Source organism: Nansenia antarctica (assembly GCF_963989245.1).
Source record: "Nansenia antarctica genome assembly, chromosome: 1".
In the NCBI taxonomy this organism is placed as follows: Eukaryota; Metazoa; Chordata; class Actinopteri; order Argentiniformes; family Microstomatidae; genus Nansenia; species Nansenia antarctica.
Genome location: NC_137674.1, coordinates 23,489,413 through 23,516,903, shown reverse-complemented (window position 1 = coordinate 23,516,903; position 27,491 = coordinate 23,489,413). Strand labels below are relative to the sequence as shown.

General features: G+C 41.8%; 1 protein-coding gene across 1 annotated transcript; it reads left to right on the top strand.

The window, feature by feature from the left end:
• Window positions 1–1,109: 1,109 nt before the first annotated feature.
• On the top strand, window positions 1,110–26,895 carry LOC308166325 (potassium channel subfamily K member 5-like; the record flags this gene model as incomplete). The annotated part of the gene is made up of 5 exons (XM_080540593.1): window positions 1,110–1,347; window positions 23,000–23,111; window positions 23,698–23,864; window positions 24,270–24,438; window positions 25,904–26,895. Exons 1-5 carry the CDS (start codon window positions 1,162–1,164, stop codon window positions 26,893–26,895), a joined length of 1,626 nt encoding a protein of 541 aa, XP_080396719.1. The 5' UTR covers window positions 1,110–1,161.
• Window positions 26,896–27,491: the final 596 nt, after the last annotated feature.

Here is a 27,491-nt window from a genome sequence, read left to right as displayed (position 1 = left end):
GTAAAAACGTTGACGCTCAATATCTCTGAACTGCCCTAAACGGAGATAGAACCTTAATTCTAAACTCACGATTTGCTGTATGTTGCCACAGGGTAAGTCTTACTAGCCTGGTACTACAGATAGTTCGCATAGTTGTATCTACATTGTATTGAAGACTAGGGGGATTTTGATATGATATCCCCTCACAAGACAATGTGGTCTGCCAATACAGATAAGATTGCCTGTACAGACATTCAGCTTAAAAGCAATAAATCCTTTGTCACTATACATTTTAATCTTAGAGTTGTGGTTTCTAAAGAAGGATATTCCATTGGTACACATGGAAAAGGCTGAGAGAAACTACACATGAATAGCATCAAGAATCATAAGTGTACCCTTGAGTGTACAATACATAATACACTATAGGCTGCAGTGATGATTTAGTGTAGCCTTGCCTGTACAGACCGATAGGCTAAATAGTTTTGCTTTATTTCAATTATCTTTCCATAACTGAGTTCAATAAGCATTCACATTGAAATTGTCACACTTTGCTCCGAGCTAAACATTCCTACGTATAAAAGCAGTGAGCGTCAAAAATCGATTATGTTATTATTGTCAAAACATTGGACAACCAATGTTTGTAAACTACCTTATTGTAACGCATTTGGGAAGTTTTCAGTTGCGCAGTTTCCATGTGAGGTACGGGGACACACGGTTTACCTGGAAGAAAAGCACCGATAGACAGTTTACCTGCAAGAAAGAAAAAAAAAAAAGACAAAGAAAGTACACCCAGTAGCCTTTCACATGGGCGGATCTTGAACCCTTCTCCACTCCCCTTTATTCGCTACTACATTATGAGTTAAGAGAGCTCAACCTTCTTACTACACCGTATGCACACGTGGAGAGCGAACAGACGGGTTGACCACTGTGTAGGAATTTGGACACAGCTTTCTTTCACTTTCGCGCTTTTCTGATTAATTGATGTCCACTACTAGATTGTTTTGCACTAGACCTAATGTTACCACGAGTGTTTCCGATCAGTTTTCCAAGAAGCTCGTGAGAAAGAAACGTCAAGCCTGCTTAACATATTGAGGTGTTTGAGTTTGAGCTTGGGTCGAACAGATCCCAATTTAAATTGGAGTCCCTCTCGCGCGATTGAAAGTTGAGCCATAGCGCTTCATTATGGTGGATAAAGGTCCTCTGTTGACTTCTGCAATCATTTTCTACCTGTCCATTGGGGCAGCAATATTCCAAGTCCTCGAGGAACCGAATTGGAAGCTCGCTGCAAACACATACACTAAACAAAAGGATAAAATACTTGAAGAATATCCCTGTCTCACGAAAGATGATTTGGACAAGATATTGCAGGTATGAAAAGAAACCTTCGCTGCACCTCAGTAGCGTCACAGTCGCTTCTCCACACGCGGAGACCTTTGAGTGTTGTAGCCCAAACTTTTTTTGGTTTGTTTTTACACTTGCCCTGTATGTGCCCGCAGCCAGCCCTAGGATCTGATCTATTACTGGCCAACTGTAGCAACCTATCAATGACAATTTAATATTTCACCGCATGAAACAGTAACATGATAATTTGTTTATAATAATTCATTACATGTGAGCGACGATTATTTATATATATATATATACTTTAGCCACTTTACTCTATTATACTGAGCCAATTACCACTATTGTCATTGTTCATATTGTTCATATATATATATATATATATATATATATATATAACAATTATAGATAATATTGCATTCATTGTCAAGTCAATTTATGTTATTGGTCTTATGCACTGGATACAGGTATTAAACTATACATGGTTCCTCTCAACAATGCAGTGATGACTGATGACACAAGTATATACATATCAGCAATACATAAGGTGCAATAACAGAACTAAGTGAGTGAGTGTCCGTCATTGAAAATAGTTTCATAAAGTGCAGGTGAGCAGCAGGTATAGTGCAGATGGGCAGATACTGCTGCAGGTTTAGGAGCGGCTGTGTCTCAGGAGGTAGAGCTGCCGTCTACTGATCGCAAGGTTGGCAGATCGGCGGTTCGAGCCCCGGCTGGCCACATGTCGAAGTGTCCTTGGGCAAGACACTGAACCCCAAAATTGCTCCCAGTGAGCGGGCCGGCGCCTTGCATGGTAGCTTGCTGCCATTGGTGTGTGAATGTGTATGTGTATGTGAATGGGTGAATGAGAGGCCGTTGTAAAGCGCTTTGGAGCAGCTTTGGAGCAGCAAAAAAGGCGCTATATAAGTGCAGTCCATTTACCATTTACCATTTAACTGTGAGTGAGGGTGCAGTGTGTCCTAGAGAGACAAGTTGCAGTTCTAGTTAGATGCTGAACTGCATTTCCTTGTCTGGTACTTGTACTCTGCAAGGACAGTAAAGTTGAATCTAATCTAATCTAATCTAATCTAATCTAATCTAAATTGCATTGTTCACCAACCCGATTCATACAGCCTTGCCAACCAAGGTCTCCCTGAACACGGGATCAGCTCATCTTAATCCATTAATTCATATCCCATAAACCATCAGATTACTGCGTTGCCAACATGTGAATTCATGTCTTAATGTCATAATATACATCATTAACAACCTATTCCAATCCCACCCTGGCCACTTTCATTTTCGTTTCCCTCAATTGTTCATGGGTTGCTCAACAAAATTAAGTGTCTAGGTACACTTATTGCATTTATTGCTTGGTTGGTTCGATTGCATTTATGATGTTTAGATACCACTGTTTCAGTATGTCTGTAGTCTGTCTAGGACAGGGATATGATACTGGGTGTGACCTTCTGGAACCCAGTCTTTAAGTACTCAGTGTTCCTAAGCCTACAATTGTACCCCCTGTAAAAAAATTATAACGCTCGTAGCAAAGTGGGTCTAGTGTCATTGACCTCTATGGTCGCTCTGTGTCAGCAATGTAAACACTAGAGTCATCACCACACAATGACGTACGTGGTGTGAGAACTTCGCTATGATTGTTATTGTTTTTATTATTCCTCTTGAGACATCTTCTGCCCCTCAGCACTGCGTCTCCTATAGACACCCGCTTTCCCCTCTACTGTGTCCCTAAAAACTTCTATTCCCCCCCTTGTACTGTTTCTCTGTTTCTCCAGTGTAAAAATAAATAAATAACTAAGTTTAGAAGAAGGTTTTTCCTTCTTTCAATGGCCCTGGGCCTGAGCTGGATTACTCTTCCTGCTACGACTGGTGGATTGATGATTCACTTGCTTAGTATTCAAATGTATCGATTGTAAGTCGCTTTAGAATAAGGCGTCTGCTAAATGCCAAAAATGTAAAATGTAAATGTAATGTTATTCTCAATTTGTGTGTGAGTATTCTGATCGCCTTGCTTTATGAGGGATTTCAGGAGTTTTAGACAGAGGCAGATTTAAACAGCCCCCACCAACCCCCCCCCCCCCAGATGAATATTTGATCCTAAAATGTGTCATAAATAATTTCCCTTCTCTGTGAAATGTCTTGGGTTTTCCTTAGGAGTGGAAATTGTTTCTGAAACAGGTTGAGCATGCCACCCTGTAACAATAGACTTCCTTGTAAGAACAATACACTACCTTCTCTGGAACATGTACTGTATTGCTATGTGAGATGCAGGAATTAAGTGTGTGTCGTTTATCTAAGTGACATGAAAACCAAGGAGAGAAGCATTCTTGACATCAGAGCATCAGATGAATTCCTATTCTGACTACAGTTTTGAGATTTTGCTAAGTCTTGGAAAGTGCTCATATTTTGACATGGGACTCGTGGCTTGATTTGAAAGAATGAATTATGTGGATAGTTCTCTTCTGAATTGCATCTGACCAAAAACAGAGCACATGTCTTAACATGTCCTCCTCTCTATCCCACATGTTGAGGTATTAGAATGATTTACATCCTGTCCAGCCCTCCTACCCCCCTTTCTGTCCCTCCTTTTTGTATTGCAGAGTGAAATGGTATCTGCACGCATTCTCTATCTCCATGCCTCCTCCCCTATCCATGATGGCACCTTTGCAACTCCCAAATCCCTTCAGGGTAGATGAATGGGGAGCGTAAAGGAAGAGAATTGCTGGAAGGGAGATGTTTGTAGTCTCCTATGGGACAGTTGTTGGTGCTGTGTGGCAGCTGTTAGAGCTGTGGTCTTATAAGTAACCTGAGGAGGTGGAGGAGGCCAGTAGACCTTTCAGGTCAACTTTGAGCGTTGCCCAGTCCCGTGGGCTTTGAAAAGTCAACTCGTGACGTTAGAATTATAAGGTTCTATCTCCATTTGTCAAAATGTAGTTTTATACATAATCTGATCCATTAGGTGTTTATTAATGCCTGTGTGGTGTTTTTAAAATGTTGACATTTTTGAGTTAGTAATTCATAAAATAGGCAAGGCAAGGCAAGTTTATTTGTATAGCACATTTCATACAACAGGGGCAATTCAAAGTGCTTTACATGCATTATTTAAAAATACAGTAAGAGGAGCATAAGAAAATAAAAATTACAATGAATAAAAGCAAATATAAGAAGTAAATAGATAAAACATTTAAAAAGACAATAGTTAATGGAAAAAAGACATTGATAGAAGTGTTTGTGTTTAATCATAACTGGTGCAAAACATGAAGGTTTTTAGCTTGGATTTAAATATTTTAAGGGTTTGGGCCTGTTTGATTTCTTCAGGGAGTTTGTTCCAGGAGCATGCAGCAGCGTGACTGAAAGCTGCTGCACCGTGTTTTGTTTTTACTCTTAGAATTATTAGCTGATTTGTCTCAGCTGACCTTAGGGACCTTGCGGGAATATAGGGTGGGAGGAGATCTGATATGTATTTTGGTCCAAGACCATTTTGTGATTTGTATGTAATTAGGAGGATTTTGAATTCAATTCTGTGGTTTGGGGGGTCGGGGGCAGGGAGGGAGGGTGGGGGGAGAGAAAAGGGGCTGGACCGTCGCCTTAGTGGGGGTTCAACGAGTTGGCTAATGATTAGTTTTGCCCTGGCGACTGTGGAGCGCAGTTTAGGCAGTTGCGATGGGGAGATTGATAAGTCATCTGCAGCACGCACTTCAGCCAGCTGTGATGAGTTTGGAGGGCCCTTTACTGTAGGCTGTGATGAGTCGCAGGACTGTGGGGAGAGTTTATCCACTGTGAGCAGTTCAGCTGCCTGTGCTGAGTCTGAAGAATCCTGCGCTGTAGGCCTTTCAGTTGGAGATGGAACCTTGGTTGAAAATACAAAGGTTCCATCTCACAAAACATAATGGAATGTAAAAACTTTGATGCTCAATATCTCTGAACTGCCCTAAACGGAGATAGAACCGTATCAGTCTAAGATCACGAACTAATGCATTATGCTGGGATTTCAAAACACACCAGACATGATTACAGTGGGTCAAAGAAGTGGTTGATTTTATATTGTATTTCGCCAGTTTCATAAGTCTTTTTTTTCTTTTTCTTTTTTTTTTTCCACAATTGTTAGAGAAGGATTTGTGGGCTTATGAGTCATGGAGTAATGTCGATATTGTCATCATTTTTAGCCATCATTATATTAACCAGTATATAAAAGAACAAACAGACATATTCAAGGAGGATTCCTTGAATTCAAAGGATTACAATTCCAAGTATTTGTGGCAACATACAATGCTATACTCTTATTACAATACTATACTCCTTATTGCATAAGGTTGCAAAATGTGACGGGCTGGTGTTTGGGTCCCCAAGTAGGGCAAGGTCATTTTACTGTTTTTTAACTGCAAATTAAAGGTAATAATAAATAATAATAATACATTTAATTTATGGGTGCCTTTCAAGGCTCTCAAGGACACCTTACAAGACAGTTTAAAACCACATATCAAAACATTAAAATCAACAAAGCAAAATCAGATAAAAACAGCAAAATCAGATATAACAACAAACAAAATACAGGAGATTTAAGTAACTAAGTAAGCCATTGTGAAAAGGTGTGTTTTAAGACAGGATTTGAAAGTGGTGAGAGTGTCAATATTGCGTTTGTTAGGTGGCAGAGAGTTCCAGAGTGTTAGGTGGCAGAGAGTTCCAGAGTGTTAGGTGGCAGAGAGTTCCAGAGTGTTAGGTGGCAGAGAGTTCCAGAGTGTTAGGTGGCAGAGAGTTCCAGAGTGTTAGGTGGCAGAGAGTTCCAGAGTGTTAGGTGGCAGAGAGTTCCAGAGTGTTAGGAGACAGAACGGCTGAAGGCTCTCGATCCCATAGTAGTCAGACGGGCAGGTACTGTAGGAACCGATTCTAGCTTCCAATTTTGCAATATCAAAGGTGATACTGGCAGGAGCCTAATGCCCCTGTAAAGTCAGCCAACGTCCCATTCAAATTCTTCATTGTTCATGTAAACATTTCTAAACCTGTTTTTGCTTTGTCGTTATAAGGTATTGTGTGTAGATTGATAAGGGAAAAAATATAATTTATTTGATTTCCGAAGGTTGTAGCATAGCAAAAAGTGAAGGGGCCAGGGGTTCAATAGCTAGCACTGAAATTAAAGGACAGATTCTCTGTATATTCTTCTGATCCAACTGATGAATTCCAAAACCGTGCTCCAACATCAAATACTGTGACCTTCATAAGTAATGGGACAGTGAAGGGTTTGTGTTCGTTTGATTCTATACTCCAAAAGTTTGGATTTTAAATCAAACTACTAAATTAGTCTGAGGTTGAAGTAGAGATTCTCAGCTTTGTGTACATACGTTTCACCATTTAGAAATGACAACACTTTTTAATCCATAATCCCCCTTTTTCAGGGCACCAGAAGTATCGTCATCATTTGTCCAGACATACGAAAGCTACTGTTGGTGTCTGTCAACGTGAGGAGAGGAGAGGTGTCAAGTTAAGGAAGCAAACTATCAGAAACAGAGCCAAAACCTTAGGCATGCCAAAGTCAACATAATTAAAAAGGGGGAAAAAAGCACCGGTGAGCTCAACAAACAAAGTTAAGTGAAAAGTTATGGCTTGTCAAAGCCACAAAACACTGGAAATTCAAAATTAGTGCCACCACCCATAACTTCACTTATGCACTTACAAGTAAACTAATTTAGTAGTTTGATTTAAAATCCAAACTTTTGGAGTATAGAATCAAACGAACACAAACCCTTCACTGTTGCCAACCAATCAAAATGTTCGGATTTTCCCACCGGAAGGTGTACTGTTGTTAAATTACAAAAAATGTGATCCCATCACTACCCTGCAAGAAATTTAAAAATCCTATTAGAAAAGCAAAAAACATTCAAGAACTAGGCATAAGACACATAACTTTGACAGTGGCTGACATGTCAAAACTTCAGCCACAATAGGGGAGCAACATGCAAGAATAGGGTAGGATTCCATCAATGTCGTGAGATTTATAAGAAAGATTTATTGAAAAAAATCCAGCCTTATTTTTGGTGTCTCGTGAGACTTATCAAAATAAGCCTGGATTCTCCTTTAGTGACCTTGATGGAATACCTCCCAGGTCAGTGAGATAGCGACATAATATTATGGATAAATAATATTGTGGATTTTACCAACACCAATGGTGCATGAATGCCGCAGAGCATCACAGATGAACCCAGGCAGTCAGGTTCATAGTTTGGACAGTCTGAATAATGTAGTGACCTTCCGACATGTCACGTGTGAACGGAGGGGGCAGACCTATCTCCATATGTAAACCGAAACAGTAAAACTATGGTGGGAACAATGTTGACCTTCGCTGCTGCTGCTGTTGTCTTTCAATTCTGTTTTCTTGTTTGAAATACTGTATTTATTTGGCATTGCGTACAGCCCCAGCCTATTTGTGCTTTATTGAATCAAAAGAAGAAAGTTCTTACATCCATTATTGGGCATTCTCTTTTATTTTATGCATGGAGTTTGCGGCATTCATTAGTGTTATCTGCTGATCACCCGAAGCAAACTTTAAATACAGAAATACACTCACTGTACACTTCATTAGGAACACTATACTAATACTGGGTAGGGCCTCCCTTTGCTCTCAAAAAAGCCTAGATTCTTCATGATATTGATTCCACAAGATGTTGATGTTTTGAGATTCTGGTCCATGATGATTGCATCACGCAATTCCTGCAGATTTCTCAGGTTCAAGCTGTGAATCTCCCGTTCTACCACATCCCAAAGGTGTTCTATTGGATTCAGATCCGGTGACTGGGAAGGCCACTGAAGAACACTGGACTCATTGTCATGTTCATGAAACCAGTTTGAGATGACTTTTGCTTTGTGACATGGTGCATTGTCATACTGGAAGTAGCCATTAGAAGATGGGTACATTGTGACCATGAAGTGATGGACATGGTCAGCAACAATACTCAAATAGGCTGTGGCAAGAAAACATTCCCCACACCATTACACCACCTGAATGAATGAGAAAGTGTTCCTAATAAAGTGTTCGGTGAGTGTACCTATTGCTACCTAATATACATAAGTATTCCGACCCTTTGGTATGACACTCTTTTCTTCAAGTCACTCATAGTTAGCAGTGCAGTTTCCGCACCTTCCCTGGTGTGAAGTATAGTGGTAGCTGCATCATGTTAAGAGTACAGTTGAAGTCAGACGTTTACACACCTTAGCCAAATACGTGTACCAGCTTAGTGGCCTTGCAGTTAGAGGGGGTGTTCTCACTAGAACATTTGCTTCACTTGGAATCGGAGTTTAGGATAAAATTTGCTTTGCTCTGCGTCGTTTGAAGTCACTCCCGGAGCAAACAACCGACGGATGCTCCGCTTGAAAAGGGTGGTTTCGCTCCGGTTAGAAACAACGCATCCATCACTTTGCTTCCCTTCGCTTTTGGTGAGAACGCTGCTCGAGGCTGTCCATAGGATAACAACAGCGCACGCGTGTTGATCTGGATAAGAGCGGGACGAACGGGCAATTCTCAATTTTTCGGACCAATCGTCTGTTGCTTCGATTGCGTATGTTACTTCGTTTACATGAAGGGCTGTGAGAACGCAAATCAGAGAAATTATTTATGCATTAAATGTTGCGAACTCATCCACTTGCTCCGGGTCTCGATTCTGACTTTCATGTGAGAACATGACCAGAGTGTCCAACCTGAGTTTGGGAGGTTGTGAGTTTGATCCCTGGCCGAGTCATACCAAAGACTATAAAAATGGTACCCAATGCCTCCCTGCTTGGCACTCAGCATTAAGGGTTGGATTGGGGACCCTGCGTAAGACCCTGCAACATACCAGCCTCATGTCCAGGGGGGTGTACTTACAAGTAAGCCGCCTCACGCTACGGAAACAGGATATAGGCTCCTGCCATGAGGGCCATTAGGCTCCAGAACCATCGGTTCTCAAGGCTACTTACTTAGCCAAATACATTTAAATGGACATTTCTTTTCACAGTTCCTGTCATTTAATCCTAGTAAACATTCCCTGTCTTAGGTCAGTTAGGATCACTACTTTATTTTGAAGAATGTGAATTGTCAGAATGATAGAATGATAGAAAATGATTTATTTCAGTTTTTATTCCTTTCATCACCTTCCCAGTGAAGTTGACATGCACTCCCTCCAGGGCCACACTGGCCACACCTCTAACTCATGTGTCGGGGAGCTGCTGTGGCTCTCAGGTGTGTGGTGTCCATACAGACAGTGTTTCTGCTCTCAGGTGTGCGTGTCCATACAGACAGTGTGTCTGCTGTGGCACTGCTGCATGGGGCGGCTGTGGCAGAGGAGGTAGAGCCGCCGTCTAATGATCGCAAGGTTGGCAGATCGGCGGTTCGAGCCCCGGCTGGCCACATGTCAAAGTGTCCTTGGGCAAGACACTGAACCCCAAATTGCTCCCAGTGAGCGGGCCGGCGCCTTGCATGGTAGCTTGCCGCCATTGGTGTGTGAATGGGTGAATGAGAGGCCGTTGTAAAGCGATTTGGATAAAGGCGCTGTCCATTTACTGCTGCTGCACTGCTACTGCCAGCCCTGTCTTTCTACATTGAGTTTGACCTTTGACCTTGATAATGGCCGTCAATAACATGATGAATGATGAATGTAGTCGCTGCTACATTCATCAAACCAAGATGTCTACAGACTTGCTTTTTTTCCAGAAAACCACCCAGCGGACAACATTGACACCCCTGATCCTTAGGATTTCATGCCGATTCAGAAAATTGTTCGGCAACAAGAAAATCCTTTTAAATTGGCAGCGTCTTCCTGGCATTAGGCTGGAGGTACTCGGTACTTGTTTGCAACAAGTGTTGTTACTCAGTATAATGTGGAAAATCTAGAATAAAATCACCAACTTGCACTTTGGCCTACCCTGTTTAATTAATAACTGATACCTGTGTAATAGGACACTCAATACTGAGATGTGCTCCTCCTGTGATTAACTGCTTACAGAAAGCCTTGAGGTGGAGAGGTAGCTGTTTTACAAGGGCCTTAACTGGATTGGGTTTTATGGCCCATCAAGCCCTTAAAAAGTTATTGTAAAAGTTAATTTAAGGGAGTGGTGGCTATACCTTATCCTAAGTGGAAACAGGAATTTAATGAGCTGGTGTTCTGCATGATCGGCCAGTGAAGATCAGAGGACAACCTATTATGTCAAGAGTCCAAGAGCGCAGTGCATATAGAACAGTGCATATAGAAAGCAGGGTTCCCACGGGTCCTTGAAATCCTTGAAAGTTTGTGAATTTGAGAAGAGAAAAATCAAGGCCTTGAAAGTTTTTGAAAATAGACATGGGTCATTGAAAGTGCTTGAATTCCCCCCCTCTCTCTCTCTCTCTCTCTCTCTCTCTCTCTAAAAAAAATATATATTAAAAAATGTTTTATGTAATTATAGAGACCATCTAGTCATGTTCAAGTCGCTACATTCAAAAGCCTCTCTTTTTAATTGTTGTCTGTGAGCGGATAGTTCCAATTATATAAATTCTCATCTAGATCTGTCTCAAACTATGCCGTGTTGGGTCCTTGAATTTGAGGGAATTGAGTCTTGAAAGTCCTTGAAAAGTGCTTGAATGTGATGTTTCAGAAGGTGTGGACATCAAGGGGTGGGCATCAATGATCGACGATCGATAATTGATCGATAAGGATCTTGGTCGATCACAAAATATTTTGCTCGATAATCGTTATTTTAAAAAAACAATAATTATAATTATAATAATAATAATGGAAATTAGTTTGTCCACGTGTCACCAGATTGCGTTCGTCTCTCACCCCTGAACATGTTAACATGATCATCTTTCTGAACAAGAACCAGTAGGCCTGCCGCCTACAGTCTCTCGCTGGAGTTTAAATTTAAGTTAAGCTGGACGCTCTTAAGGACACTAACGTTTTCAGTCATCCTCCTATTTGTGAGTAACTGTTTTTTTACTGCTCCTATGGTGAGTTACTTATTTTCTATATTTTTATTTATAACGTAAAATGTGTTTTTAAGTTAAACAATTTAAGCTACTCACTGCCTTGTTTAAGAGGATTGTTATCTGACTGTAGTGTCTAGTTTGAATGTGAATGAATGAATGTGTGCAATAGCAACACAAATAAAGTTTTTTCCCCAAGGAAAAAAAAAGCTTATCGATTAATCGATAATTGATCGTTAATTCTTACGATTATCGAAAAAGAAATGTTGATCGTTTGCCCAGCCCTAGTGGGAACCCTGATAACAGTGCTCTATAAATCTGCTTTCCTGGATAGATTCACTATTATATAAGTGTTGTGCACAAGGTACAAACTGCACTTGTATACTTCTACCTATTTCTCTTAAACTTTTTATTTTATCATTTTGTTATACCTTTAATGTTTGTTTGTTTTTCTTTGTGAAATCAAACAAATGAATCTTATTGAATTTGGCCGTAATTTTGTAAAGAAGCTGTCTGACCAAGTGAGTCAGACGTAGTGAGTGTGGAAGGTTCAGTGTGAGAGTAGCTGACTGTTACCTCATCTCATCAAGATAACCTTTCTGAAGGTTCAGTGTGAGAGTAGTTGACTGTTACCTTCTCATCAAGATAACCTTTCTGAAGGTTCAGTGTGAGAGTAGTTGACTGTTACCTTCTCATCAAGATAACCTTTCTGAAGGTTCAGTGTGAGTAGCTGACTGTTACCTCATCTCATCAAGATAACTGTGTTACCTCATCTCATCAAGATAACCTTGTTATCTCATCAAGATAACCTTGTTACCTCATCTCATCAAGATAACCTTTAACCTTTCTGAATACTCAGCTGATTCTGCACATCCCAGTGAGGGCCTCAGTTTCATGATGCTGTCCTTGAACATTAGTTACTTTTGGCACTTGAAAGCAACAGTTTAATTGTGTTGGGGTTTATTCCATGCCTACTTGCTACAGTTTGCTTTAGATTGTACACCCACTGCTTAGTCTCACTTGAGCTGGATTTTATAAAGACCAGACACATTTCAGTTCCAACTTTTTGAAGTGAAGACCTACGTGCAAACTCAGATTTGAGATTAAGGGTGTGTTCTCACTAGAACATTTGCTTCACTTGGAATCGGAGTTTAGGATTTAAAAAAAATTGCTCTGCGTTGTTTGGAGCTGTGAGAACGCGCATTCGAAGTCGCTCCCGCAGCAAAGAACCAACGGATGCTCCGCTTGAAAAGGGGGGTTTCGCTCCGGTTAGAAACGACGCATCCATCACTTGCTTCGTCTGTTGCTTCGATTGCGTATGTTACTTCGTTTACATAAAGGGCTGTGAGAAATAATTTATGCAACAATGTTGCGAACTCATCCACTTGTTCCGGGATTCGTTTCGGACTTTCATGTGAGAACATGACCTAATTGAATGTTAATGCCAATTGGTTGAATGACAATGGAGCAATGGCTGCAAGGAATCACTCGTCTACAAGAAACCAGGAAGGGGTAGGGGAAGGCCCCTCGTTAGCCCTCACTGAGAGGGCTTTTTTACTTTTAAGGATAATGTTGGGTTTCTAAAATGGACAAATGGCTCCGCTGAAACACTGTGTTGGTGCCCTATGTGAATACAGTCAGTGTTGGCACAAGCCACTAATGTAAATCTACAAAATGTGTTGCTGCTGGACGATTATAATGACATGATCCAAGACAATTGGGCAGACATGTATGGGTTCCCTTATAGGTGCGCAAACAGACCCTCTCTGTAAACCCTGATGAAGCTACCGACCAAAACATTGCTTTATATGAGCCAGTGAATTATTGTCTACTGTGCCGTAGTTCCACAGAATATTATCCTGAAATGCCAGAAAGGAAACAGCTCGATACATGGAATTTATTGGTTTATTATATTGCCTCTTTCACTAAACTGAATTTGATTGCTTTCTTGGAACTTCAACAACAATATCAGTAACATAATCTAGACCTTGAACTCGTATGGTTTCATTAGGGATTACCAAACAATGAACAACATTTATGTGGCCAGCAACGTTTCACAGTGAGTAGGCTTGTCCTACATGGTTCAGCCTGAAAGTCTGCACTGTAGGCTTGTGACAGTAGGAATGACAGGTCAACATTTGTGTTTTTAGCTAGATGAACAGGTAGCAGTAGGGGTGTAACGTTTCACGTATTCATACCGAAAATCTTCGGTACGGGCCGTTCGGTTCGCGTGTGTACCAAATGATACAGCGTTGTACTGCACATGCAAAACTTTTTATTTTTATTTTAAGTAATCAGGTGTATCTCAAGCGCTGCGTTCGTAAATTTGCTCACACTGGGTTCAACGTCATTGAGCGACCAAGTAATTTGATTGGACTAGAGCTGGGTGCTGGTAGGCAAACTGGCTAGTAGTCGCTCTATGAGTAGAGGGCTGCAAGGGAATTTTCCTGGCTACATAGTGTACAGGTTTTTTACTTTTGCCTGCTTGCGGCTCTGTCAGTATGTAAAGCGCATTGAGTCGCATCTTGTGAGAAATGCGCTATACAAATAAAATTTGATTTGATTTGATTTGATATTGCATAGAAAATACAATGAATGTCAGTACAAGCTGGCAGGTCCTAATGTGATGTTGAAAGCTGCTTATGTGAATACAAGTACAGTTCAGTTCAAGTACAGTTCATTTTCTAAATGCTGCACCTTAATGGATGTTTAATTTTATTATATTCTTTATTGAGAGAATATTAATTTGATTTACTTTTCAGTAAATTTTACTTTTTTATTAGTAGGTTGCAGCAGTATTGACAGACTTTATTTTATTTAAGAAAAAAAGACCCCCCCCCCCTTTACTTATTTTGAAGTCAATTGTATACCTTGTATTTGACATTTATATATTCTTATACCTGACTTATATACTTCTATTCTCCAATAAAAAAGAAAGAAAGACCCACTATTTGTTTAGTACACCACTGTTTAATAATATTAATAATAATACAAATGTTTTGTGATAATTTTGACCCTGTTATACCGAAAACGCACCGAACCGTGACTTAAAACCCGAGGTACCTAGGTAGCAGTAACATTTACAGTTTTACATTTTAGGCATTTAGCAGACGCCTTATTCCAAAGCAACTTACAACAAATACATTTGACTAAATAAGTGAATCATCTATCCACCAGTCATAGCAGGAAAAGGTAACTTATGCTCAAATCCAGGGGGCCATTCGCAGTCGTCGTAACCGAACAGCAACAGTGACATTCTCAGCTGTTGAGGCGTTGAATAGCTGCAGTTTGGTAGCTGCCTCGATGACTAATCATGTTTGAGTGGTCAAACAACAAGAAACTTTGAACATGGAACTGCTGGAACACTGTTTGCAAACACACTTCTTGACACATGCTGAATGGAACAGTTCCTGTCTAGAGAGGTCTGCAAACAGAGGTGAAAGGGAGCAGGAGCAGCGGGTGATGCAGTGCCTGTGTGAGCGGCATGCCCCCACTCATTCATTCCTCAAAGCTGTGATGTCTTCAGCTGGGGCTGTTCTTTGGAAGTGGGGGTAGGGGCTACAAAGGCAACAAAGAATTCATGAACAGGGTATCCGCGGTGTCTTGAAAAGTATTACAAGTTGATAAATCAATTTTGGAAAATCAAGACCCTTAATAAGTATTAAAGTCTTATCACGGTTTTATGAGGTCTTGAATTTTGTATGTATTTTTCTGAATTAGACTCTGTCCAAAGTGTTTGAGTCCTAAAAACTTTTAGTAAAAGTTCGTGAATTTATTAGTTTTATTAAAAAACAAAGATGAACCGGAAATTCTGTTGTATGATAGTGGTCTAGTCTATTGCAAACTAAAACTGTTAAGTTAAAGGTGTCACTGATGTAAACGGTTACAGCTCCAAGTGGCGGTGAGGTCTGGAAAAATATTGACAAGGTCTTTAAAAAGTATTAGAAAGGTATTGAAATTAACCTCAAGATACCCTGTTTGGAAGTGGGGGTAGGGGCTACAAAGGCAACAAAGAATTCATGAAATAACTCCAAAACTCCATAACGGTGTTATATATGCTGTAAAATAGAGTTTGAATGAAAGAATCCGTTCTCTCCTAAAATACAAGTAATGTTCGGTACCAGAAATCGAGTTAAACTGGATGTGAATACAACACAATGGTCCACAATGAAACAAGAGAAACTGTCTTGTATGATGTCTCCACAAAATAGGTTACAACAGTACATCAGCGAACCGTATTATAATTTATTCCATAGCTTGCGTTGATACAAATTGACTCTGCAAGAACCTGATAGACAGTTGATGCTAACCAGAATGGATCTTTGAGGTAGACTATTTACTACAACGACACACCGTGCATTTGAATGCTACCTGTGAACAGAATACAGCCACACCCCTGCATGAGGTGAAGAGATCCGAAAGGTTATCAGACAGCATTGGCGACGCAATCTGGCTACCAAAAGTGCATACAGTCTAGTAATTAAAGCGGGGGGGAAGTAAATGCGCGTGTGATGTAGAAATATGAGACAAAAGGGATGCACGTTGGGGGGGGTTATACCATGTGTCAGGGTTCCCGCGCTGGTCTTAAAAAGCCGTAAAGTCTAAAATCCAGCAATCCGATTTATAGGACCTTAAAAGGTCCTACATTTCTGTTATTAGGTCTAAAAAATTAGGTTCTAAGACTTAAAAATTAGATTAGCTTGTCCTGCAAGGAAATCAGTCAGACCACATCTATTTCCGCAGAAATTAATCAAGCTGGAACCAAAAAAATGCCAAATGTGTACAGTTAATGTTAATTATGGGACTTATAAAATAGGATTAATTATCCTTCAGACTTTTTGTCTGTATGGCAGTGAGATCCCTAATTTCATCACCTTGAGGATGACAAAAAGCTATCATATGGTGTTGCGAACCACCGGCATATGTCTAAAATGATATTCAAAGAGGTCTAAAAAAAGGTCTAAAAAGGTCTTAAATTTGACTTGTTGAAACTTGTAGGAACCCTGATGTGTAAATGTACTGTACGGTGATTGCATAGGGATCTGATCATCATGTTTGGATGTTATTATCAGAGAAGCCTATTTTGGAAGTGTGGACAAACAGGCCCAAGGAGGCCTATGTCTAATCCTATTCAGGGTTCCAACGAGTTTCAACAAGTCAAATTTAATACCTACTTTTTTAGACCTCTTTGAATAGAATTTTAGACCTATTCGCAACACCATGGTAGCTTTTTGTCATCCTCGAGGTGATGAAATTAGGGATTTCACTGCCATACAGACAAAAAAGGAAGCGAATTGGCATTTTTGGGGTTCCAGCTTGATTAATTTCTGCGTAAATAGATGTGGTCGGACTGATTTCCTTGCAGGATAAGCTAATCTCATTTTTACGACCTAGCAGGGAGGAGCAGATATTGAATGTTGCATTTGTTATTTTCTAGTGGCATATTTACTTACCATTCCCCCCCGCTTACCTATTCACAGTACAACTCTAAACAGTTCATGAAACGTTGTCCCGTGCATTGAGGAACGAATGTCTCCAGTAAACACTAAACACTAAACACTAAACAGTCATTTCTCAACATTGTTTTCTGGCTGCATTGATTGTTGCACCCACCATATTGGCAATCGGTTTGCTGACCGAGAAAGGGATATAAGTGACTCCATTGTTTGCGACAAAGTCGATCTGCCTCGCTAGCAGCTGTTCCCAGTCCCCCACCGCCGTTGCCTTGTACGCTCAGCCGCTCACGCAGAGAGTGGAAAAGTACCTTCGCAGAGGAGCGCCTCTTTGCAGCCAGCTGTCCTGATAACAGTTGGAGTTTGTCATTGTGGTTTTGCAGTTCTTTGGTTATCAGGATGCTGCAGTGGGGGATCTGAGCTAGTGTCTAGCAACGTTTGTAGGAACTGCCTGCAGAGAAATCATGCCTTCACTTTGTACAAACATTTTGGAGCAGCCAACTTTCTAAAGGTGCCAATCGTGGGATGTTAAGACCGTTGCTTTGCGTTGTCATATTCAGCTCACTGTAGCAACCTGCAAACCGTGGGAACTCAGGAGTCAGGACCTAGTGAGAGGGATGGGCACAGATGCATGTTAACAGCTCCTTGAAGAAAACACTTTGTCTGTAGGTATAGTCATATAGTATTTCAGGAACATCATAAAACACTAACCTAAAATTCCTTAATACTGTAACTTGTGTGTGTCTGTTAGGTAGATGAAGGGTCTTCTTTGAGCTTGTCCTGTAGGGTGGTCCAAGTTTCAGATAACACAACAAACATTTACACCATAATCGTGGCTTCACAGACTAAACAACTGATTTTTTTTATTTTTATCAATGTCTTCATAGAAATTCCATACATTTGTTTTTTTTATCCATTTCTAACAATGATTCTGACTGCTCAACCCATCCTCTGAAGTAGTTGACCTAACTCACGATATAAGATTTCCCCTACTCCTTACGCCCCTCCAGAGAGACAGACCTCACACATACACACATACATGTACACACATTTACATTACATTTAAATTTTTGGCATTTAGCAGACGCCTTATTCCAAAGCGACTTACAATCAATACATTTGAATACTAAGCAAGTGAATCAACAATCCACCAGTCGTAGCAGGAAGAGTAATCCAGCTCAGGCCCGGGGACATTGGTAGAAGGAAAAACCTTCTTCTATCACCTTCTTCTAAACCTAGGTTGTTTTTTCATTTTTTTAAATATTTAGACACTGGAGAAACATAGAAACAGTACAAGGGGGGCAATAGAAGTTTTTAGGGACACAGTAGAGGGGAAAAGCGGGTGTCTTCAGGAGACGCAGTGCTGGGGGGGCAGTAGAAGTCTCAGGAGGAGCAGTTAAGGTGTAACCTGAAGAGATGGGTCTTCAGGTCTTCAGTCTATACACACATTTGGCACCTTGCTTTGGCACCTACGGGTTACTGCCCCAAGGGGCAGCCAGCTGATGGGTGTTTTACTTTCTAGTGAAGCCTCTGCAGTTCACTGGATTAGCATCGGCCCGTGAGTGGTTTGTTCTCACTCTGTCTCTCTCTCTTTCTCTCTCTCCCTATCCTTCTCTCTCTTCCTCTCCCCCTCTCTCTCTCTCTCTCTCTGCCTCTCTCTCTCTCTCCCCCTCTTTCTCTCTCTCTCTCTCTCTCTCTACCTATCCTTCTCTCCCTCTGTCCCTCTCTCTCTCTACCTATCCTTCTCTCCCTCTCTCTCTGTCTCTCTCTCTCTCTCTCTCTACCTATCCTTCTCTCCCCCCACTCCTCTCTCTCCCTCTCTGGAAATCTCCCATTGAAATCCCTGAGCTCCCCCGAGGCTGCTAACGACTAGCGCCTCTCTGGGCTAGCGTAGCGGCTTACTTGTGGCTGTCAGCGGAGGCATGCTGCTCATAGCTGCTTAAGTCCACATGGAAAAAGAGGAGGATGGCGGTTCTTTGGGGTTTTGGGGATGGCAGCCATGGCAGCCGTAGCATTGGTCCCAAACCGACGTTTTGAATTACTTGACGGGTGACTTGCGTCAAGCAATCATTTATAAATACTATTGTTGTTGTTTTTTGTGTGCTTTTCTTGACAGATTCTCCCCATTTGTCATATAATGCCCTTTATCTAATATTCTGGGGGTTTGCATTTTGGAGAACTGTGTGGTAACTTGGAATTTCCATTGTTTTCTGATTTTATTCTCTTTTTTTTAATTTTTATAATTTGTTTCAGAATCCCATTTTTCAAGCTTTGGTAGCCGATGCTTTAGACTTGTTAATGGTTACCGATCTCTTTTGAGTTCCACTTCGTAATCTTTAGCAAAGATGTGTAATACCTCTGAGAGCAGTAACGAACATGACACAAAGACAAAACCAAGAATAAGATAATTAAATTAAATGAGATTAAATGGCTGCATGAAAGGGAAGTCACAGTTATATATTATATTGGACAATTGGGTTATTTAAGACTACAAACAGGTTAGAGGCTGACAGTGAATTTAAGAGTCTAATAGCACTCCATATATGACATTACTTGGCAAAATGCCTAACCCTGCAACTTAGGGGAATGTCCTCCATTATTTTGCTCAGGATTAAGTGTAACTAAAGATTATGGGCCAGTTTCACAGACAAGGCTTAAGCCTAATCCTGGACTAAAAAGCATCTTCAATGGAGATTTTACATTGAAAGTGTGATTTAGTCCAGGACTAGGCTTAAGCCTTGTCTGTGAAACCGGCCCTAAATGTACAAGATGTTTATACAGTAAACATAGTTTAATTTCACCTGACACCCTGGATTATACCCTGTACTCTCTTCTCTCTGCTTCTTTTATGTTATACATGTCAGGGGTGAATTGTTTGAAAAATCTAGATACCATTTCAGAGAGGATTCCAACATGGTAGTGGGGTGTGGTAGTTTACCAAAACACGTATTCACAATGGCAGTTATTGTCTTGACGTACTAAAGAGCATGTTAACATCCTGGATGGGTAACTTTGCATGTGAATAGTCCTTTCTGTCAATAAGTGGGATCCTCATTAACACTAGAACAGCCATGAGGGGGGACTTGTGAGTAAAGAAAAATGTTATATCTTTGCACTCAATCAAATTTCAGGACCCTCCTTTCATGACTTGTCCTAGATATGTGCGTTCTACCACCCAGTATCCTTACGTTTTCAAAACCACATCAGGATAAGCTAGTATGAAGCTATTTTGCCGTATTTCTGTGTAGGAAGCAGGCTAATTTACAAGGCGGCCAACTAGTGGTCGTTGTGTGTAAATAGCAGCTTCCCATTGTAAAGACTATGGTCATGTGACCCCCGAGGCGGCTCTTATAGTAGGCAACATAGACATAGCTGTTCTAGTGTTAACTGTCACTTAGATTCAACTGTCACTTTCAAATTGCAGATCACTGTGGGGAGGGAGTTCCAGAGGGTAGGTGCAGCCACGCTGAAGGCTCTGTCCCCAAAGGTCCGTAGGTTGGTGCGGGCCGGGGGTTGGATAGCAGGCCCATGTCTGCAGACCGCAGGTTCCGGGAAGGGGTATGCTGGGGGAGGAGGTCAGTTAGGTACTGGGGGCGCAGGCGTGAAGGGATTTGACCTGACCTCCTGGGTGGTTGTGTGAGTCGTGACTGACCTAGTTTACAGCTTCCTAAAGAACAGATCTGTGGCTGCTGGCCACACAAAGTGTGTCTTTCATAGTTTACACATACTATAGCTCTGTCTTTATGGCCTCTTTAAGGCCTCTTTCTTTCTGCACCTGTTTGATCCTGGATTGACCCTAGATTAGACCCTTGGGCTGACCTTCTGACCGTTAATGACCCCCTGTGGTAGGGGGGGTGCAGCGAAGCTTATTTAGGCCTGCTCCAACAGCCTGTCATTGAATTGGCACTGGTTAGTTTAAAAAAAAGAAAAAAGATGACCCCCGCGATGGGATGAAAGAACAAAGCAGCCGCTCTGTATTCTCTCCCATACCTAGAAGCCGTCGGCCCAGTTGGACTTGTTATTGACCATTACATGGTTGACTTTTTCCGGCTTCAATTTAAGATGTAATCTGTCATCTAGGCTACATGGTATGAGCTGCTCAGCCCCTGCCCTCACTCTCAGTCTGCTTTTCCTGTGAATCAGCAGTTTGTAGATTTCCCTCAAGTGTGGAGTAATGGTAGGAGGGTTGTGGATGTTTTGTCTCTATGCAATTCGGAGACTAAGCTTCTATTTTATGATTCCTGAGAGATGTTGGAGGAACGGAGCTCCCATAACTGTGACGAGGATGAGTTTGTTTGTCATCTACTCTGAACAAAACAAAGACGTACAATGGTTTGCTTTGTGTAAGTGCCATTTTCACCAACAACAATCCCTTTCTGTGCAGCTGTATCTTAACAGAATTAACATTTACATTTTTTACATTTTTGGCATTTAGCAGACGCCTTATTCCAAAGCAACTTACAATCGATGCATTTGACTAAGCAAGTGAATCATCAATCCACCAGTCGTAGCAGGAAGAGTATTCTAGCTCAGGCCAGGGGCCAATGTCTGGGGCAATTATCATTTTCTAAATGATTGGCTACCGTCAGTTCCTTACTGTTAGCTTTTTTGTGATCACATGATCACATGCTTTGCCAACAAACCAAACCACTGCAGAAATATGACACATTTTATTTGGTCAGTCAGTAAAAAAAAAAATTCTGGTGTCAACAGGTGTTAGTTTCTCACAGTTGGTAGTCTGATGACCCAATATTGCTCTATAATTCAGACCCCTTCAACTAAAGGCAACATTCTGTGTGACACCTATAACCCTCATCTCAGGTCTGGGGGGACAGTTCCAGTTGGGGTTGGAACGTACAACGTTTCTTTGGCACCCACCTTAGGTGCCAAATGTGTGTATAGACTGAAGACCTCCATCTCTTCAGGTTACACCTCTGCTCCTCCTGAGACATCTACTGCCCCCCAGCACTGCTCCTCCTGAGACATCTACTGCCCCCCAGCACTGCTCCTCCTGAGACATCTACTGCCCCCCAGCACTGCTCCTCCTGAGACATCTACTACCCCCCAATTCCCTTGCCATGCATCCCAATGGACACGAAGGATGACTGTGTTGATTCAGCAGGCAAAGGAATCCCCTCCCCTGGTGCACGTCTAATTACAGAGCTGTCACAGGCCCATTATCAAAGAGTGGAGCGTCTTCGTCTTATGCACTACTAGCACTTAGGGGCACGAGCACCTCTTGCCAAGCCCTGCGCATTTTCCCCTCAAGAGCACATTTAGAGACATTTGAGAGCTTTGGTCTGGGGGAATGCGTTGTCCCATCCTGGGGGCGGCTGTGACGCAGGAGGTAGAGCCGCCGTCTAATGATCGCAAGGTTGGCAGATCGGCGGTTTGAGCCCCGGCTGGCCACGTGTCGAAGTGTCCTTGGGCAAGACACTGAACCCCAAATTGCTCCCAGTGAGCGGGCCGGCCGGCGCCTTGCATGGCAGCTTGCCGCCATTGGTGTGTGAGTGTGTGTGTGTGTGAATGGGTGAATGAGAGGCCGTTGTAAAGCGCTTTGGATAAAGGCACTATATAAGTATATATGTCTAAATGTCTATATAAGTCAGTCCATTTGCCGTTTAGTTCAGAAGCCGTTGCTGGGGATGCTCCTACCTGAGGGAACGGCCTCAGGTTGTCCTGCGGCTGTTCAAACACACACACAGTTTGTAATGATTAATTATCACGGAAACCATTCCCCCCCCCCCCCCCCCCATTCACGTTTTTCATACCAAGTGCACCAGTACAGTTTGAATATGAAAAGAGCATGACCTAGTTTTGTCACATCAGGATAATTTTCTATAAATATGCAATGCTACTTCCTGAAGTAGAGTTCACAGTATTGTTAATGAGTTTTCCCCACGTTTTCCACTTACGCTCTTTACTTATTCCCCAATGTAACCCAAATAAGACCTAAATAAGACTGGTATCGCCAGGGATGATACTCTGCTGTCTGGGAGCAAATCATTGGCAATGGCCAGCTCATCGGTGCATCTGGAGATATTATCAATGGCTCACAGGAAGGATGTGGTGGAAGAAATGGGACTCCATACACAACACACAACACCCCCCCCACCCCCACGGCTTTGCCTTATTGTCCATTGACCATTTGGTGTTGGGTGTGTGCATTTAGGCTGCAGCAGCATTACATGTTTGTAGCTAGAGGAATGCGGTTGGAGTCCATTTCCAATTGTGCCTCCAGCTTAATTCCACTCAACTCACTGACTGTTACTTTTGTCCCCAGATGGTGTCTGACGCAGCGGGGCAGGGTGTCACTATAACGGGCAGTAAGACCTTCAACAACTGGAACTGGCCCAACGCGGTCATCTTTGCTGCTACTGTTATCACAACTATCGGTAGGTTGTAGGACACGTGCACTTCAGCTGTTTGATTTTGAGGGTCTAAACCAAAGTGGTCTAATTTAATTGAATAGAGCTTACTTACTGCATTGTGTCTGCTAATCATACTTGATGCTGGGGAGAAAAGGGAATGTCTCCACGAAGTCAACAAGACACGGAAATTGTTTATCTTGCAATGATTTGTGGATTTATTTTTGTAACCTCTAGATAGATGCTCTATTAGGGCGGATTCCTTGTTGTCTGTGCCTGTACAATCTAAGTAGAACATAGCAGACAAAAAACCTTGATTAGAGGACCAGTCTTTACGGTTGGTTTCGTTTATGTCAGCAGAGTAATTTTTCTTCTTTTGGTACGATGCCACATCTTGAAATGCCCTGAGGGTCTTCCAATGCTTGACATATTTTCTCTGCCTTGCCAAGTCTCTGTCACTTAGCTTCAGTGAAGATGAGTTTATAAATTGTGGTTATGAAATGTGCTGTTTCTTGTGCCAGGATTTTTTTCTTTTTCCTTTATGAGGAAACTATAACTTTGAATTCTGATACTTTGAATACTTCACTTAACCCCTCGCCTCCTGCTCTGACAGGTTACGGGAACATCGCCCCCAAAACGTCCGCAGGACGGCTGTTCTGCATCTTCTACGGGCTCTTCGGGGTGCCCTTATGTCTCACCTGGATCAGTGAGCTGGGGAAGTTCTTCGGAGGCCGGGCCAAGCACCTGGGCCAGTACCTCACCAAGAAAGGCTTAACACTGGTAAGGATGAGCATTTGGAGCAAGTGAGCATCTCACTTCTTGCATTCATCTTTCTCTTGTTGTGTTTCTGTCTAATAAGAATGGTATTCACCAGCAAATTATGAGCTTAGAATGATAAGGTTCTATCTCCGTTTAGGGCAGTTCAGAGATATTGAGCGTCAACGTTTTTACATTCCATTATATTTTGTGAGATGGAACCTTTGTATTTTATGAATTACTAACTAAGAAATGTCAACATTTAAAAAAATAACACCACACAGGCATTAATAAACACCTAATGGATCAGATTATGTAAAAAAAAAAAACGACATTTTGACATTATAATTCTAACGTCACAAAATCTTGTGTTTACCTTCACTGTTATAGTCCATTAGTCCATCCTTAACCTGCTGTTTTGTTTTTCAGCGTAAGGCCCAGTTTACCTGCACGGCCATCTTTGTGTTATGGGGTGTGCTGGTCCACCTGGTCATCCCCCCGTTTGTCTTCATGTCTCAGGAGGGTTGGACCTACGTGGAGGGCTTATACTTCTCTTTTGTCACTCTGACCACAATTGGCTTTGGTGATCTTGTAGCAGGTAAGCTCTCGCACCACTTTATCAACCAACTGGCTTTTGTTGGGGTTTAGACTTCAGGATGCTTTTATTGCATCCAGTGTACGGATGCACAACAGTAAACTTCTTAGGCTTAGGTCTGGACTACACGTATATGGATATTTATAAGGCCTGGACTACACGTATATATGGATATTTATAAGGCCTGGACTACACGTATATATGGATATTTATAAGGCCTGGACTACACGTATATGGATATTTATAAGGCCTGGACTACACGTATGTAATGAATATTTATAAGGCCTGGACTACACGTATATGAATATTTATAAGGCCTGGACTACACGTATATGGATATTTATAAGGCCTGGACTACACGTATCTGGATATGTTTTTAAGCAGATATTTTCATCCTCGTTTAAAAAAAAAAATATGTCCACACCACAAAAATATCTCTGTCCATAAGAAAAGCCAAAACTGAACACAATCTGTCAAATACCGTAGAAGAACGTTATGGGCATGCACAGTCAGTTGTAATCAAACTGGGCAGTTACTCAAAACGTAAACAGACCAAACTGTTTTTGTGTGTAGGTGTAGTCCAGGCCTTATAAATATCCATATACGTGTAGTCCAGGCCTTATAAATATCCATATACGTGTAGTCCAGGCCTTATAAATATCCATATAGGTGTAGTCCAGGCCTTATAAATATCCATATAGGTGTAGTCCAGGCCTTATAAATATCCATATAGGTGTAGTCCAGGCCTTATAAATATCCATATACGTGTAGTCCAGGCCTTATAAATATCCATATACGTGTAGTCCAGGCCTTATAAATATCCATATAGGTGTAGTCCATGCCTTAGGTTTGCTGGTTTGTGTGGCTGGGGTCCTTGATAATCCTGAGGGTCCTCTTCTTCTTCTTCTTCTTCTGTTTCATGCGTGTGCTGACAGTGGTCTTCCATTCAATACATAAGGTCAGATGTAGCTAATGTTGGCACAAACAAAGTGTTGAAAATGGTTTGAATGATTCTCTGTGAGAAACTTAAATTAGTTAAGATAATTGTAGACATTCTTGAAAAAGTGCATACGTGTTGGCCCAATGTGCTTGGATTTTATTATGTAATATGTCTATTATGTAATTTGTTCTTCAGATGTGTTATTATGTAATTATTATGTAATTTGTTCTTGAGAAATGTTCCTCCTTCCTTAGAAAATGTTTCCACTTGATTCCAGATACACCTTCATAAATGTAATTTATTTTCTAATCTTTCTTTTGATAGGCTAAGTATTGTGAGGCATCAAGTTGACCTTTGATAACAGTTCTAATTATAAGTTAAATTATTTATTGTGCAAACAAAAAAAAGAGATTATGCTTAATTATATTGCTGTACAAATAAGTCACAGTAAATTCAAAGACAATGGTCTATTCATGATTTGACATTGACATTTGTTGAAATCTAACTTTTTTATTCCACTCTTTTCAGGTGTGGATCCTAACGCCGACTACCCTACCCTCTACCGTTACTTTGTGGAAGTGTGGATTTACCTGGGCCTGGCTTGGCTCTCCCTGTTCTTCAATTGGAAGGTGCGCATGGTCGTTGAAGCACACAAGGCCTTGAAGAAACGACGGAGGCGGCGTAAGCTCTCCCTGGACGAGCTGACGCATTACAAGGAGAGCCACAAGGCCCTGCACCTGCCTCCCTCCGCCAAGGACGTCAACATCTTCAGCTTCTTGTCCAAGAAGCAAGAGGGCTACAACGACCTCATCAAGCAGATCGGTGCTAAGAAAAACACCGGGGGGGGGGTGCACTGCAGCGGCGGCGGCGGTGGCGCCGACAAGACTAAGGAGACGATTCGCTCCAAGAGCGACAGCGACGCCGTCGTGTCCAACGGCCACACCATCCTCAGCTTGGACCGTTCGCCACGGCAGAAGCGGCGCTACAGCTTCAGCGACCGGGTCACCGTGGCGTTCTCAAAGTCCAAGAACTACCTGCTGGGCAACGAGAGCGGGATGCTGCTAACAGAGGACCAGGGGGAGGGGGAGCTGGACGGCGACCAGGAGAGGATGTACGAGAACCAGCTAGACAAAGAAGTGGACCAGGAGAGCGGGGGAGGAGTGGGAGGTGGAAGTGGAGGCGGGATGGGCGGTGGTCGTCGTGTGTGGGACTCGAAAGAATACCAGTCCCTGATCTTCCAGAACGCAAACATCACCTTTATCGACGAGGAGAACTTCCTTAACAACAACCTGGAGGACGACGACGACGACGACAACAACGATGACGACGATGATGACGACGCCAAAGCCAAATTGTCCGTCACCACTTGTGATGAAAACGTTGAGTCAGAGACAGAGTACAAAGAGGAGCAGGGCTCTGAGTCGGAAGAGTCGGTCTTCACCAGCGACGGGTCTGAACATGGTCACTCCTACGAGAAGCTTGTCGAGGAGTATACGAAGGAAGATAACACAGAGTCCTGAGGAACTTTCATTGGTAGTTGGAGTGACCAATCACATCCTCCTGATCTCTAGGTTGGGTTGGGTTGGTTTTGAAGTCTGTTGTGAGACGGTTATTTTGAGGGGTTGAGTGTTTCAGGCATTCCCAAGCCTTCCTCTTCCTATTAACTTAATAATAATGAACTTTAATAATATAAATAACTTTTTAAATGTTCCGTTCCGTACCAAAGACTGACATGTACATATCTATTGTGTCTCCCCCGATTGATCAAATGATAGAGCCAGTTGCATAACGGACTCACAAAGAGTTGTTTGTGGGGCCTCCGGTTTATTTTCCTTCATAAACAAAATGTAATTTAATGTGTTATGTCTTATGAATTTCATGTCGGTTATGGATTAGACGGAGTGACACGTATGAACTATGAACCAATAGATTGTTTTTAAAAGTTCTCCTCAATTAATTCACTACTGGTTATTAGAACACATGTACGTTATTTATATTAGAATAATGTCCATGTCAGAAAGCAGATTGAGTTGATCAATCACATAATGCCTTATTTTCAGCTTAAAGGTTAATAGGGAAATATGGGGGGTGGGGGGGGGTGACAATTCCTTAGAGG